Genomic DNA, 13,944 nt, shown 5'->3' on the forward strand with positions numbered 1-13,944 from the left:
TTTCTTAAAGTCATTTGAAAGTATTTTACAAAGGAAAATGAGATCCTAAGTCTAAAACTTACTTGGTTTTTGCAGCAACCTGTAAGCTTAAGAAAAAATGTATGGTGATTATTGACCTTGATAGTGCTTGTCTTTTTAATGCCTGTGGCATTTTACAATCTGAAGGGCGTTCAGAAATATCCTAGGTGGCAAAACTTAACACTTTCATTACATGCTAGTTTTGTTTGTCTTTCTGGTGCAGTTGGAGAAATCCTGACTTAAGAATCTGCTTCTTCCAATCTTGAAGTTGCAGTGAGCATGCTGCAGTTTTTCTTGAAAGGAATATGTATTTACCTGCTGTGTGTTTGGAGTGTGAGATAACTTACCTTGATGCCTTCAAAAATAAGCAGTTTGGTTTACTTTCTGAAAAGGGGTAGTTGGGGACGTATTCCACAAGATAACCCTTGTTAAAATACAGATGCAGTATCAGTCTCACAGGCTGCTGTGCACCTCCTTACATACTTGCAAAGTTTCTGAACTGACAGTTTTGGTAGCCAGCTATTTGGCAGACCTCAATCAGTTTTAAGCAGTTAGTACTCGACCTACTATCCTAAAATTCTAAGTAGTGGAAAGGATCAGCATGTTTGCTGGCATTGCAGACAATATTAATGGCACAAGTCTCACTCTTCTCTGTTCTTGAAGATGATAATAAGAGGGTCTGGGTCTTCTAGTGACTGTGGCTTTCAACTTTCAGTTAGTAAGATTTGACTTGGTAGAACACTAGTGATGTAATTGAAGTTCACAAGATCATGAAACTTCTCTTTAAACTTCTGAGTATTCTAAGCTGAATAATCTTTACTGATAACTTACATCGCTTGAAGATTGGCCAAAAGTCAGAGTCTTATGAGCAGTATTTAAAATTTGTTGGAGTAGGTTTGTTCTGTGTGTGTGTATGATTCTGAAGTGTATGGGGTTTTTTTTTTGCTGTTTTTCTTTATTTGCTTTATTGATGTAGTTTTTAGTAATAGGTACTGATTCTAGTTATTATAACTAACATCTGTTGAGTGTCACAAATAACTCAATCTGCAAGAAAGCATCTGTTCAGAGGTGTCATAAAATTAATACATCCCAATCTGGCACTGCTAACCCATGCAGTAACCATTCTTTGGCATCTCTGCCTGAGACTTCTGCTGTAAAACTTCTGGTGTTTTTTAAAACTGGACAGCAAATAGCAGACTCTTGAGCATGCAAGCTGCTGAGCTGCAGCCACTGTAACCACAGCCGCTCAAACCAGCTGAAAAAGTGCTCAAGAATAAGGGTTGTGCGTATGAAATATCAGTACTGGAAGAGTACTTTCATTTTTTGATTTGCAAGCAGGGAAGAGTTAAGAGCTCTGCAGATAGAGCTGAAGTTGTTTTCATTTACCAAAATATGGTGAAAAGTGTTGGACTTGCTGTCCATTTACCCTTTTTCTATAAATGTGATTCCCTGCAGTATTTAATTGTATATAACTCTAAATGCTGTTTAACAGTGTTAACACTAATTTTGTTGCAGAATTTTAAGATTTTGTGAGTTGAAGGTCTCTGTCCCCAGTACTTTTTAGCTCTTTCAGAAGAAATACTGGTTCTCTGTAAATAGTATGAAACTAGTTCGAAGAACAAGAGTGTGTTTTGTTTACTCAAAGGTAACTTGTTTTACTATAGGTCACTTTAGCCAGTATAGATGCAGAGCTTCAGAAACTTAAAGAAATGACCAACCATCAGAAGAAACGAGCAACAGAAATGATGGCCTCCTTACTAAAAGATCTTGCAGAGATTGGAATTGCAGTAGGAAATAATGATGTCAAGGTAAGAGTTAAACACTGCTGTCTTCAGTGCCATGTATTAAACACATTGTGGATAGGTGGGGGCATTTTCTTAGTATGGTAAAAAATACCACTATAGGAAGCTTCATCTATATTAATTATTTGGACATAAGCTTCTCCATTGCTTATATTGTGACTTAATCAGGTCCCAGACAGAATTAGATTATTCATAGGCAAGGAAGAGCATGCATGATTTTTTTCTGAAGCAGTGTTCTCATTCATGTTTTAAAACTGCTGTATGAAGTGGTGTTAATCAACAGTATTGTCTTGGGAATCTAGTATTGACCCACGGTGATGATCAGAGTGATACTTGTATTAAAAACAGCATGAGGACATGAAATGAAAGATAAGTCTAGAAGATGGCTATAGGGCAAGAACATAAGCAGTATAAGAAATCAATAGTGAATTGTATTTCCTTCTTCAAGCAACTCTTTGTACAAACTCCTAAATCATCAGTCAGAAAACTTAAATACCAAAATGTAAGGGTATTTTTTTTTTTTTCCTTCTGTGGTTATCAGTTGAGGCTGGGGATGTGTCCTGGGCATTAAGATGCTCCAGTGCGCTGCTAGTTCACTTTTGTTATGTGAGCTTTCTAAATGTACTGTTCTACCCTTTTCAGCAGCCTGAGGGAACTGGCATGATAGATGAAGAATTCACAGTTGCAAGACTGTACATTAGCAAAATGAAATCAGAAGTGAAAACAATGGTTAAACGTTGCAAACAGTTAGAAGGCACACAAGCTGAAAGCAATAAGAAAATGGAAGAAAATGAAAAGGAGTTGGCTGCGTGCCAGCTCCGCATCTCACAGGTAAATATTTCTCTACAGTGCACAGTGTTCTTTATAAATTAAATTCATTAACCTATCGGGGAAAAAAAAAGTTGCAGGGTTTTTTTGGCACCGAACAAAGCACACTGTGAGTGAACAGCCATAAGACTCGGCTGTTTCCTTAGTACTCTCATCAGATTGAATGCTTCTAAGTAATTCAGCATGGCAGGATGTCAGAATTCCTGCAATTTATCTGTAGCCTGCTAATGCTTTTGCAGCACTTGTAGTAAATACTGGAGCCTGTGTGTTCTCCATCACAGGATTCTTTACTCTCTTTCACTCTGCCTGCTAATGCCCCTAGCTGGAAGTGGGAGAGGTAATAGCAGAGTAAAATTCTAGGAGGTTTGCGTAGCAGATTTATTTCTAATTTATTTCTAATGTGAGAAAGGCCATTTTAATGTGATTGTTAGAAAAGATCAGTAATGTGACTTCTAACACTTCTGAAAACTGTGATCTAGATATGCAGTTTAATAATTCTGTGTATTGTTTTTCATACAGATAATCATCTCTTTTAAAATCAGGAGATGCACGTTTCAGGGCAATCTTCTAAGTACAGTGGGCCTCTCTTGCCTCTGTTAATATTTAACATTCAAAACGTCTCTTCTCCCAGCCAAAAATGTAATTCATTCCAACCCAGAATAAAGACATTGTCTTAAAGGCTACGTTACAGCTCTACTTGAGTAGTCATATTCTTCTAAGAGTCTAGCTGGCACATTTTTGTTTTGAGATGAGGTTACTTGTTGTGTAAAAAATAAGTATGCAGATGTAATTCCATGGTACCTAGTTCCAAAGCAAATGATTCTTTTCATTCCACAAGCATGAAGCCAAGATCAAGTCACTGACTGAATATCTTCAGAATGTGGAACAGAAAAAGAGGCAGCTGGAAGAATCTGTGGATTCCCTTAATGAAGAATTAGTTCAACTCCGAGCACAGGGTAGGACTTGCCTCCCTACACCCCACTCACCACAACCATTTTAACAATATAGTGATAAAGTGGGAATTGCTCTGTTCTGTTTAGGTTGAAAGGCAGAGCTATAGAAAGGCTTTTTGCTACTGAACATGTAGAATTAATCCATCGTAAAACATGTTTGCTGCTTGAAAGAACTGTTATTGATAGGAGTAAAGATGTTACTAACTCAATTGATTTTTGTGGTGGGAGGGGACTTCTTCCAAATTGTAAGGTGTCAGCAAGGGAAGGGAAATAAATGCCATCATCCATGTGATTACATAGATACCTGGCTGAATTGTGTTTTTTGTTCCCTATCCCTTCTAGAAAAGGTCCATGAGATGGAGAAAGAGCACTTAAATAAGGTTCAAACTGCAAATGAAGTCAAAGTAAGTCAATTTCATTGCTTAAAAAAGAAGAAAACCCTAACAACCCAAATCCCCACAGAGTGAAGCCTGGTGGTAACTCAGAGCATTTAATATGTTGTTTTTTTCTAATAGCAAGCTGTGGAGCAGCAAATTCAGAGCCATCGTGAGACACATCAGAAACAAATCAGTAGCCTGAGAGATGAAGTTGATGCAAAGGAGAAGCTCATCACTGAGCTTCAAGAGTAAGTACTTGTCTTTGTTTTAGTGGTGCCAAATGTCTCTGGACTGGGCAAGTACAGAAGCACAGTACAGGGGAAGGAAGTGATGAAAGTTTCCTCCAGAACTGTCCTTCTATCTTCCATTATGTTACTGAATGGGCTGAGAGTTTCAGCTGATGAAATATTTACTTTGTGTTCAGCCAAAACCAGAAGATGATGCTTGAACAGGAACGTCTGAGAGTCGAGCATGAGAAGCTGAAAGCGACTGATCAGGAGAAAAGCAGAAAACTTCATGAACTTACGTAAGTGATAATGATGCATAAAACAAATGTGTGTGGGGATGCTTACTCTATAAACTAGTGACCTAATATGATGCAGTGCCTCTCACTTTATAGTATGCTTGTTAAAGAGGCCTTCTTGAACCTTTTTTAAAACCTTTGCATTGCATGAATACTTAAAATAAGAAGTAAAATTATGAAAGATATTCAGGCCATGACTCTGTTATGGATTGGAGTAATTAACTTTTCAATTTGCAGCTAAGTGTTGCATTCTCTTAAGGCTACAAGAGTCCTCTAACAATTCCCCTTACTCTTTTTCTAGTTCTTGTGTTCCCTTAATCTTTTTATGGTTCTTATGTGATTTAACTTGTTAGGTGGCTCTAATTGGTTTATTCTTAAAATTAAACAGTTGCATGCTTCATTGATTAACTAAATACAATGTGTTAGTGAATTAGAGACTCAAAAGTTAGTGGACAAGTGGAATTACATTCTGTTTGCAGGTAAGTATCCAAGTCAAGCTCAAAAAGAGTTCTCAGCTTCTAGAAATCTGACCTTAATCTCCTGGAAATCTTTCTAAGTGTATCAGTTATAACCCCTTCCTGGTGCATACAAATTTATCTTTACAGAAGCTAAAAATACATTATACTTTAAAGTACTTTTTCAAAAGTTCTTTTTGGCTATGTTTAAAACACACAGTGATTTTCAGGGGTTTTTATCATGGGATTTGAAGTAATCAGAGAGACCTGACTGATCTGTGCTGGTAACCAAGAAGCAGTGCTTGCTTTTTTTTACCTTTTTGTTTGTTTGTCCTGTTTAACTGACTGAAATTTTAAAAGTACTCCGGTCTTGTGATTCCATCTTATTTTGATTTATCTGCCACAATTATTACAAAACTTTAATTAACTACAATAGGTTTTCTTGTCTTGTAAGATTTGCTATACATACCAATTATTGCTTTCTATTTCAGTTTGTAGGCTCAGCTACACCTAGCACTGACCACCTGCTGTATAGGAACATTCCTCTTGAAAAGATTTGAAAAGAAGTTCTAAGAATTGTATTCTGTGTCCTTCCCCAGACTTTTAAAATCCAGTTATTTTCTACTGAATATCATAAATGTGCATGGCAAATGACAGACCAGGAACAATGCAGATTATTCACTTAAATTTTTTCAATTTGAAGTTGCAGAAGATGCCTGGAACTATTTATCCAGAGACACCTGGAAAATGGATAGGATAGTGGCATAATTTAGAATGTTTTATTAGGTCAAATGTTTGCTCATTTAACTGTGAGAAAGTAGTGAAACTGACTGAGGAGAAATTCCAAGAGGAAAAGAAGCTTTTTTAACTACCTAACAGGACCACTTCGTTTTTGTGCAGTCCTTGGCCTTTCTATTCTAATCTCAGGTCATAAAAAGGAAAGTCCAGGTTCCCTTCCTGTATTCTGTTATCTTGGTAACTGCACTGACTGTACAGTTCTGAGTTTCCTGTGCAGAAAATGATTTCACATTAACTGGCAAGACAGCAGCTCTGTACACTGATAATCATCAAGTTCTATTCCTGTAGACTGATATTGTTGTTTATGATGCTAATTTTGCCAACATGTTGAGGGTGAGGTGTTAAAGAAAACAAAGAGAAGATTTTTAATCCAGCACATGATACTTATCATCTCAACTGGTCACAGCTAAGAACATTTGTAGGATAAGATCTCCCCAAATGTTCACTCCGAAGCTAACTCTGAGAGTCTTGTCTTTTATTATTCTAGAAACTTTTATAGTTCATGCATCTGAATGTACTTGTTTGTGTTCAATATTAAAAGTACATCCCTCTTTTAATTTTGCAACTCCCCCAATCCCACCACCACCCCCATGCCATACAGATTTCTGAGTGTCATCTGTTGGTTACATCTTTAATTTAAGACTTCAACCAAAAGACTTTTTTCATTTGTATCATAGTGTGTTAATTACTCTAGTCCTCTAAAAGAAAATCTCTAATTTTTCTAGGATATTTCAGGAACAATTTATTCTCTTTTAGGGTTATGCAGGACAGACGGGAACAAGCGAGGCAAGATTTAAAGGGTTTGGAAGAGACTGTGGTAAGATAAAATATATTCCAAACCAAATATCAATGTTTGTTGTTTTTTTTTTCTTTCAGAGTTTGTTTGGGTTGTTTTGTTAATTTCTTGTCCTTAACTGTAGGCAAAAGAACTTCAGACTCTTCACAATCTTCGGAAACTGTTTGTTCAAGATCTGGCTACTAGAGTGAAAAAGGTAATGTGGTGCTATAGTTAAACTCGTTGTTTCTGAGAATGCTCTATGAATTGCAGTTTAGAACTAAATTAGGAACTGATATTTATTTGGTTTAATTTTTATGGCTTGATCTTAGTATAGAAGTTCAGTTTTGTACTCAGCCTCCTGTCTCCCTCCCCCTGCCTTTGTTACTGCAGAGTGCTGAGATCGACTCAGATGATACAGGAGGCAGTGCTGCACAGAAACAGAAGATTTCCTTCCTCGAGAATAATCTTGAACAACTTACAAAGGTTCACAAGCAGGTACAGTGAGACTTCATTTCAAATTACAGTGAAACTACTCCAGATCCATTATTACAGAAGCAACTGTCTATTGGTCATAAAATAACTTTTTTAAGTAAATACTTCTACGTCTTAAATGTCTCTCTTGATACAGGAAAACTTTAGTCTATTATTTTGTAACATAAGTTAATTAGCTGTTTGAAGTTCATGTGGGTGTATAACAAAGTGGCTGCACTTAAACAGAAAGGGATCCAAATTTGTGTTTGGACTACATATATGAGTCTAAGGGCTGCTTGCCTGTCTCAGATGGAAGAGGTATCTCTGTTGGAAGCAGGTTTTTCCACAGTAACTGATTTTTCAAATGGCAGTCTCAATGTCACTGGCCTCCATAGATTTACTAAAAGCTTAAGCAAAGTTAATATGGTAAACCTACAGCTTTGCCTCTTTAGGGGTGAGGAGAGTATTTGGTTAGCTCTCCCTATGAAGAGAGATACCAAGAAAATAATCACTTTTGGTCTTGTAGCTGGTACGTGATAATGCTGATCTTCGCTGTGAACTGCCTAAACTGGAGAAGCGACTTAGAGCTACAGCTGAAAGAGTTAAAGCTTTGGAGTCTGCACTGAAGGAAGCCAAAGAGAATGCTTCTCGTGATCGCAAGCGGTACCAGCAAGAAGTAGATCGTATAAAGGAAGCTGTAAGATCCAAGAATATGGCCAGAAGAGGACATTCAGCACAAATTGGTGAGTAAAGAATCCCCTGTCCCCTAAAGCTTCATCTGTCTCCTACTTTTTTTTTTTGTTTTGTTTTTGTGTATATGTGCATCTTTCAGTCCTCATTGAAGCTACACATACAGTATCCACAGCCCTCTCTAGGGGAAAATAACAGAAAAAAACGGGTGGGAAGTTGGAGGCAAAATAGTGATATTCCTTTGCTCCTCCCTGCTATTACTCTGTCAAGTGCTGAGGACTGAGAAGGTGTGTGACCTGTGGAGAACTTGGCACATTACACTAAAGCTGTAGAACTGAAGGACTTCAGCCATCAATACACTTCTCTTAAATGTTAATGTGACTAAAATGAGCCTTGCAGTTAAATTTTGCTCATATTCTGCAAAGAGCTGTTGCAAAATAATTTAAATTTTTTGGTCACGTGAAGTGGCAGTTTGCAGACAGTTGCTTTTGTGTCTCAATTATCTCTCAAGTGGTCTCCAAGAAAACAAACAATTCTTTAGTGAGCTCACCTGAGGTATTCAGCCTCTTGTGATTAAATGTCTAGATGAACTGGTCATGTCTTCCTGGAGATCAATTTCCTATAAGGCAGTAGTTGAGATGTGTTTCTCTGCTGCATCTGCTGCCTGTAGGTTCTTTTTTGCCTGCTGAAATTTTAAGTGCTTCTGCTTATTATTACAGAACTTTGTGAAGTCCTATACATACATTATGTATGTTCTATTAAGAGCTAAGTGCAAAACTGATTGAAAATACTGTTTATTAAGTGTATGCAGCTTATGAATGACCTGTCAAAACTACTGGATTTTTACTTTGGCTATTAAGCAGGTTTTATTTTTATGTGATGGTAGGTTGATGAAACAGTGTTATCTGTGGAGTATTGGTACCCAGAACCACCTGCAGAGAGAGTAACTAGTGACTTGATCAATCAAGTAGATATGGGAAGGACAGCAAGTATAATGATTCCTTACTGATACATAACTCTCAGGAAGCTGTCTAATGTTGTGTCTTATTTGAGTTCTTATTGCCAAAAAAAAAAAAAAAAAAGGATTCATAGAAGGTAATGCATTAGGTGGGATAGATAATTCTTGTGAAGATTATCAGAAGCTTTGCAAACTTTAACAGGGAACAGTAAAGCAAAACTTTGTCTATTTTCCAGAGTTTGTTGTAGTTGACACTAATCTGTTATGTTCTCAGAATGCCATCCTCTTTGTTTTCTTATTCAAAATGCATTCAATTGTGACTATTACATTTGGCTAATGATATCAGTAAATTTGAATAATCCAAGGTGGTGTTGTGTATATATTTGTAAGTCACATTTCTTGTCATGCAGCTAAGCCTATCCGCCCTGGCCAGCATCCAGCAGCTTCTCCAACTCATCCAAGTGCAATTCGTGGTGGAGGTGCGTTCACTCAGAACAGCCAGCCAGTTGTGCTGCGCGGAGGTGGACGGCAAGACAAAGTGTAAGTTTGTCTTGTAGCATTCTTAAAAATGTGTGATCAAACTACTTTGTATTAGGTTTATTGCAGTTCATTCTGTGGCATGAAGTCACTTGAATAGTCAGATTAACTCCTTTTTACAGAATTTTATAGCCAGTGGAATGGTATGATGTTCCCTGACTAAAGATACTGCTGCTTTTCTTCTGGAACGTGTTTGCTATAAAATGGTAATTCTGATGGCGTTCTGCAGAAGTAGAACAAAATATGGAAACAATCAGTTGGAGATGGTTACCAGTCAAAGACAGTAGCCACTGTTTGGGAAAGGAGTGGATATTTTAAATTCTTTTGGCTTGCTAGTATCTTTTTAAATACGGTTTTCTTCAGGAAAACATTCAGTGATGAAATAAAATTTACCATATTTTCACATGTTATTTATTTGCGTTTCTTACTGTGTTTGCACACTGCTTCATTATTTAACAGAAAAATTCATGTCCTCATCCAGTAAACTTTAAATGTTAGCCTAGCTAAAATGCAGTTAGAGTAATTGAAATTAAATGTGCACTTACTTTGAAACATCTCTAATCTCCAAAGTAATTACATGTTGCATGGTATTTAATATGTTTAAGTTGCTTTACAGAGTCATCTCTCTTTTTAATTAATATCTGCTTTATAGTTGGTTGATGATGTGTTGTTCACATAACAGTAATGCTGTACTTTATGTTCTCTGTTGTCATCTTCACTTTTGAATGTGCCTATAAATGTCTTGTAGACATTCCCTTAGTTAATTATCTGCATCTTCAGTTTGAAATACATCTAAAATGGGGTGGGGTGCTTGAAATCTGGGTGCTCCTCTTCTGAAGGGCTCCAGAACAGCTTATGTGAATCTTGTTTCTATTTGTTTCTTTTCATTAGCTGACTGACTTTTCCAAGCTTTCTCTCCAATTCAGAGAAAAGGCAGTAGTACTAGTCAAGGTACCTGGTTCTGTTCAGTAATGTCTCTTATTTACTAAGAGATTGAACTGATGGGTACTTTAACCTTGAATAACATTTGCCTTGAATAACCAAGGAGTTGCCACTAGCCAGGAATAGCAGCAAAAGTCATGGGAAATGGAGCTGGACTCTAAGTGGTTTCAATCTATAATGTTGACTCCATTATTGCAGTCAAGATTGCATACCCAGTCAGTTTGTGGTGCTGTAAAATCATTGGTAGCAGACAGCATTGCTTAAATGCTTTGTGTGTTGTGTGATTTCTTATTTTAAAGTGGGTTTTTTATTAGCACTTATCTGAGTGGTTTAAGAGCCAGGCTCTTAAGGGCCATGTAAATAGTCATATGGTCTACTGTAAATGTGAATAACTTTGCTTTTTTGTCATAACTCTGTGTTGTTTTTTTTTTCATTTACAGTTGCTGAAAAGTAAATGCAGCATGAGGAAGATTGGATATTGTGTAGAGGGAGTCATTCCATGACAATAATCTCTCCTTTTGGGGACTGTAGGATTATTTTTTGAAAATTGTATAAATTATACCTGGCCTGTACAGCTCTTTCCCCTTCTACAAATTCTGCTAACTGATTCCCAAAAAAAACCAACTAGAGTGCAATTTTGGCGTCTTGAAAAATGACATGTTACTTAAAGTGTAGCTCTGCTTATTACACAGTTTGTCTTTCATGTCTTAAATTTAGTCCGCACTGTGCCAAGCTGAATGTACGTTGAGAAAAATCTTAGTTCAAATTTTCTAGCTTAATTTGTGTACATCTTATTGTCTTAGGGAATGTGCAACAGTGTTTAAGTATTCTTTCATTTTTATCACTTCACATAACACTACATGTCCCACTGAATTAGGGCGGCACTCCTTACAGTTACAGTTTTCTTTTGGAATGCTGCATAGAGCATTGGAACTAACTGTTTGGTACAGTGTGAGGATCCTGAAGTGCTGCCACAGCTGCCTCGAGGCACCGACACCACCGACCTAAAGAGTCCGGAATGAACAAGGCTCTGTAACTGTTATCTCATCCCGTGCCCGGCCACTGGGTGACTTAGAATTAAATACTGTACAGTAATAAGAATAAACCTGAGTTTACAAAAAAGACTTTGGCAATGGATTATCCCATCTGTCCTGTTCCTGGTTCTGCACACAGTACAGTCTGGTGGAGTGAAAACATTCTGCTTCATTCTGATGAGCCTGTCTGTCCATTTGTCTGTATCTGTGACAGTTCACTTTCACTATTTTGTAATAGTGAAATGAGGGCAATCTAAACTGTAACTTTATAGTCCACTACATACAGCACTGGAATTTTTGACTAAAATTTTAATTTTCGGTTTAAAAAGCCTTTTTCAGCAACAGGCCAATGAATTCAGACACATAAATAAAGGACACAACTTTTTAAAACTGATGTATCCAGAAATGCCAGAGGCATGTGTTTAAAATAACAATAAAATAAAGTGCTACCCTGAATTGTATTTGTAATTCATTTGTAAGTAGGTGTCCAAAATGTCCAAAGTAGTAGTTGTTGAATTTCTTCTCTTTGCAATAAAGTCCTGTAAAGTGGCTAAAACAATTAAACGTGGGGTTTTGATTTTTTTTTTTTCGTTAGTTTTTTTTGAGCCCCGGTACTCTCACTGAGCTAAATCCAGGGTTTAAAGTTTTATAGTATAATTTACTTAACTTATTCATAGGGTTTAGCCACTATAATTTTTAGGACAGCCTTCTTCTGTATAGAAACTAGTTAGTTACCGGGTCTTTAAGAAAGAAGACATGCAGTATTGCTGGAAGAATTCAATGAGTTTTTCAGACCTGGTTGATAAAACTTTTTGTTCTGGCTTGAGTTTTTTGCTGGGTATTCAGTTATTGTAGAAACCGTAGAAGCTCTGTGACTGTTCAGACAGCAAATCACTTTCAATTTTTATATTTTTAAATAAGCAAAATATTTATATTATGATGGTGTATAGTCAAATTTTAGACCTTGAACCAGTTTTTTTTCTATATCTACAGTAGTCTGAATTTTTAGTAGTTTGATTTTTAAAGGTTGAGTATATCAGTTGGAAATCCCACTATTTTGGAGTTTTCTTCACTAAGGCCGCCAAGCACTCCAAACTTGCAGTTGTATTAGAGCACAGTTGAAGGCAGCATACTGAGAGAAAAAGATAAAGAAACAACAAAATATTTTGAATTAAATTTCTCATAATGGAATCAGCACTGTCCATTATCTTTCTCTATGTTAACTACAGGTTTTAGGCCTTCATTTGTCAATGTGCAATCATAAAAACAAAATAACCCACTCAAATGAAGCAGGATTTTTTTCTCATGCCTGTGAATGGAGGTTTCATTCCTGTAGGTAATTGTCATGGGTTTTGGTGCTGAAAATTGCTGTGTTTAAAAATTAGATTAAATAGTAACTAGTGTGTAGCTCAGTGTACATCACCTTTTTATATTTAAACTTTTTTTTTATTTTAAACCTTTTATGAAGTTTACCAAGAACTGCCTCTTAAAATGTAAAAAAAGAAAAACACACAACTTTCTTTGCTTTCTGGTTTGGCTGTGATAGGTCAGCCAGACAGGACAATTACTGTATTTTGTAAATGAAAGTACTCAGTCTATACAGGGAATGTTCAACACTGCTATTTCAACTTGCAGTCTTTTGAGTGGTTCTTATTTTTATGTTCCTCTAGATCATATTTTTAAAAAACAGTTTAGGATAGGAACTTGGTGAAATAATATTTATTTCTGGTGAACAACTAAATTATTTACATAACTTAAATGCTGACTCACTACTGTGTGTAACTCTAAATTTGACATGAGGACAAGTCTACCTGTGGAATCTGATTTAACTTCAGTACACTTAAGATGCATTAAAACAATTGGTTTGGGGAAGACGCCATATAGTTTTAACTTACCTGCATGCTGTAAATGTATTTGTGTTTAAATAAAGAGGAGAAAAATCTTTGAACTTCTTTGTGCATTTATTCCATTTATTATCTCTACATGTGGTCAAATGTGGTGATGCAACAATCTTGTCCAGGATGTGTTGTGTTGTGCTTGGGGCTCTCCTGAGTGTGGTGTCAGTTGTCTGTATGGTGGTGCTCAAAGCTCTCTTTATCCACACGCTTGGACAGTTGTTTCCAGAATCCATGTAAACTTGGTTGGAAAGGAATTACTATGAATTATCACTTGCTGTGTGAACCTCTCTTTTCTTAAACTTGGTGTCTGCTGTTTTGGTGACCCCTCTTTCTGGTTGAGACAGATTAATCCATTTCCAGTATTTCTGTGCCGTCTAGACTTTTTTTTTCTTTTCCTTTCCAGGGACTCATTTTCCTTTACCAGTATCTGTAATGGCTGATTCTATTTTTTCTTAGTTCTATTGAACTGATGTTTTTTATGGAGCAGTGTAGTTATGCAAGGCTGCAATCAACTTCTGGATAATTTCCACAGAAAGAGATTTAGCTAGATGTATAGCTTTGATATATAAATATATACACATATATAAAAAGCATAAAGGAGGTCATGATTTAAGTCTGCCAGTACAGTTACTGTAAAAGCAATGAACTCAGGAGGGAGAAATTACATCTGTAAAACTGTTCAGCAGTGAGCTGGTCTATCCTGTAAAATATTTTCTAGTGTGCCCTGTTAACAGAAGACGGGTCGACTCAGACCTCTTTAATTGCAGACAACCACTAAGGGTTGCTCAGAAAAGATAGGAAATTTTTCACTCTGAAGTTTCGTATGGGCAATGGAATGGTCCAAAATCCCTTTCAAATGTGAGCAAAAAAATATTATTGCAT

At 36.6% G+C, this 13,944-nt stretch overlaps 1 protein-coding gene across 2 annotated transcripts in view; it reads left to right on the plus strand.

The window, feature by feature from the left end:
* KIF5B (kinesin family member 5B) overlaps positions 1-13,112 on the plus strand; it is a 33,515-nt gene extending 20,403 nt beyond the window's left edge. For both annotated transcript variants that reach the window (XM_053976177.1, XM_053976183.1), the window contains 12 exons: positions 1,683-1,826; positions 2,463-2,651; positions 3,487-3,604; positions 3,944-4,005; positions 4,117-4,226; positions 4,403-4,504; positions 6,511-6,571; positions 6,675-6,746; positions 6,923-7,027; positions 7,530-7,746; positions 9,062-9,191; positions 10,571-13,112. In XM_053976177.1, the coding sequence (XP_053832152.1) occupies positions 1,683-1,826; positions 2,463-2,651; positions 3,487-3,604; positions 3,944-4,005; positions 4,117-4,226; positions 4,403-4,504; positions 6,511-6,571; positions 6,675-6,746; positions 6,923-7,027; positions 7,530-7,746; positions 9,062-9,191; positions 10,571-10,577 (1,317 nt within the window). In that variant the 3' untranslated portion in view covers positions 10,578-13,112. The remainder of the gene's footprint in view (positions 1-1,682; positions 1,827-2,462; positions 2,652-3,486; positions 3,605-3,943; positions 4,006-4,116; positions 4,227-4,402; positions 4,505-6,510; positions 6,572-6,674; positions 6,747-6,922; positions 7,028-7,529; positions 7,747-9,061; positions 9,192-10,570) is intronic.
* Positions 13,113-13,944: the final 832 nt, after the last annotated feature.

This window comes from Vidua macroura, chromosome 1, assembly GCF_024509145.1.
Source record: "Vidua macroura isolate BioBank_ID:100142 chromosome 1, ASM2450914v1, whole genome shotgun sequence".
In the NCBI taxonomy this organism is placed as follows: domain Eukaryota; kingdom Metazoa; phylum Chordata; class Aves; order Passeriformes; family Viduidae; genus Vidua; species Vidua macroura.